The 2,151-nt window shown below is 40.7% G+C and overlaps 1 protein-coding gene across 1 annotated transcript in view; it reads left to right on the top strand.

The window, feature by feature from the left end:
• Window positions 1-2,151, top strand: part of notch1b (notch receptor 1b) — a gene marked incomplete at its 5' end in the record, with an annotated part of 48,196 nt that overhangs the window by 26,729 nt on the left and 19,316 nt on the right. The window contains 4 exon segments of the mRNA XM_014024005.1: window positions 238-430; window positions 544-689; window positions 767-880; window positions 1,588-1,707. Coding sequence (XP_013879459.1) covers window positions 238-430; window positions 544-689; window positions 767-880; window positions 1,588-1,707 — 573 coding nt within the window.

Below are 2,151 nucleotides of genomic sequence, written 5' to 3' on the forward strand. Positions count from 1 at the left end.
TATTTATTTATTTATTTATTATATTCACATAACTACAAAATAAATAAAAATGTTGTCACAAATCCTTTTGTTACCAACCAGTATCAAACTGAATTTGTCTTAAAGACATAACTTACTGTTATACAATAACTATCAAATCAAGTAAATCATTTTTAGGAATCAAATTACATTTTAAACAGTTATAATCGATTCTTAATCTATTCTTGATTAATTTTACATCGTTACTTTTTATTCCAGGTACGATGTGTAACATTAACATCGATGAATGTGCCATCAACCCCTGCCGCAATGGAGGCACCTGCATCGACGGCATCAACAGCTTCACCTGCGTTTGTCCGGATGGTTACCACGATTCCACCTGCTTCTCTCAAGTCAACGAGTGCCTGAGCAACCCCTGCATCCACGGTCACTGCGAAGACCAGATTAATGGGTACAGCTCTCCAAAAATGTGGCCTAACACCGAAWGGCTGAGCTTAAAAGCATGTTTTACATTCATTTCCAACAAACACGTTTTGACTGATGTTACAACTGCTTTCCTGCCAGCTATAATTGCCTTTGTGATTCTGGCTGGAGTGGCAAAAACTGCGACATCAACAACAATGAGTGTGAATCCAACCCGTGCATGAATGGAGGCACCTGCAAGGACATGACCAGCGGATACGTTTGCACCTGTCGCATGGGCTTCACTGGTCAGTCTCTGTTTTGTGAGTCGTTGACCTCGGTCTGAACTGRTGTTTGTGTAATTTATTGTCCGCTCTGACCTCAGGGCCGAACTGCCAGACAAACATCAACGAGTGCGCCTCCAACCCCTGCCTCAACCAGGGGACCTGCATCGATGATGTCGCTGGGTACAAGTGCAACTGCATCCTGCCTTACACGGGTATGAAAATATTGTTGAAGATGTTTGATAACAGATTCCCGTGTTAGCCTGGTCTTCTGGAATTTCCTTACTGGAGGCTATTTTCCAGAGTTCGTGCTCTTAAAGCTATTGAGAAAAGAGGAAAAATGTGCTGCTGATGAAGTAACCGTCAAGCAAAGTTCAGTCATAAGACTTCCTCAGGGCTCAGAGACACCAAACCTCCTCTGCTCTACTGTGATACAAAAGCGTCCCGGACAAGAACTAGGAAATGTGTTCAGCTCATCTTGTTTATTTTCTTTCACCAGACAGATAATGGCGGAAAGGCCAAGTATAGGTTTCTTGTACTTTTCTTGTATTTGTTGGAAGCATCTACGGGACTTTAAATAAGAAAAAGCCTTGGGYTGGTGTTGGGGTGGGAACGTGGTGCCTGACACATTTCCTGTTTGCCTGCTTCCTGTCTCACAGAACAGCAAATGGCTTCACAATGGCCGGAAGCTGGAGTTGGCTTCCTGTACGAGCTGCGTATTGTGGAAACAGATAGACTTATCTCCMCAGGCTTCTAATACTGACAGAGCCTAGATAAAACCCTCTGAAAGCACTGATTGAAAGATGACTCTGTGTCCATTTGGTTTGGGTTATCTCCAAGTTCTTAAGTCAAGTATGAGGTCACACAGTGAAGTAAATGGTAAAAGATCTTGGTTTATTGTGTGTTTATGTGTRTGATGCAGGAGAAAACTGTGAAATCTTGATGGACCCCTGCAGCTCCAAACCCTGCAAGCATGGAGGAGTATGTGAGGAGTCAGAGGACTATCTGAGCTTCTCCTGTGTCTGTCCTGAAGGGTGGCAGGGTGAGCGTTTATTCATGTATGCCTGTGTAAATATAAGCAGAAAGGTTCTTGCTGCRTGTTCCAAAGATTTAATGATACATAGACACTATACACCACATGAAACCTCTATCAAACCCTTTTTTGGTTATTATTGCAAAACAGTTTAATTTACCAAAGATTTGACCAGAGATGGGTAGAGTACCCAAAAGTTGTACTCAAATAAAAGTATCACTGCTTCACCATATTTCTCAAGTATTAGTACAAATTAGCCGTTCAAGAAATGACTCATACAGTATAAGGGTAAAACGTATTTTGTAAAAAAGGCTACTTGAATACTGAGTAACTGATCATAACATCTAATTTAACATTTTAAAATGATGTCACAAATACTGACAAAAATAGAAACTTATGTGAAAATTCTGGTGTTTGTAAAGACTAAGTTGAAGAAAATTAATACAAATAAAT

Source organism: Austrofundulus limnaeus, unplaced genomic scaffold (assembly GCF_001266775.1).
Source record: "Austrofundulus limnaeus strain Quisiro unplaced genomic scaffold, Austrofundulus_limnaeus-1.0 Scaffold403, whole genome shotgun sequence".
Taxonomy (NCBI): Eukaryota; Metazoa; Chordata; class Actinopteri; order Cyprinodontiformes; family Rivulidae; genus Austrofundulus; species Austrofundulus limnaeus.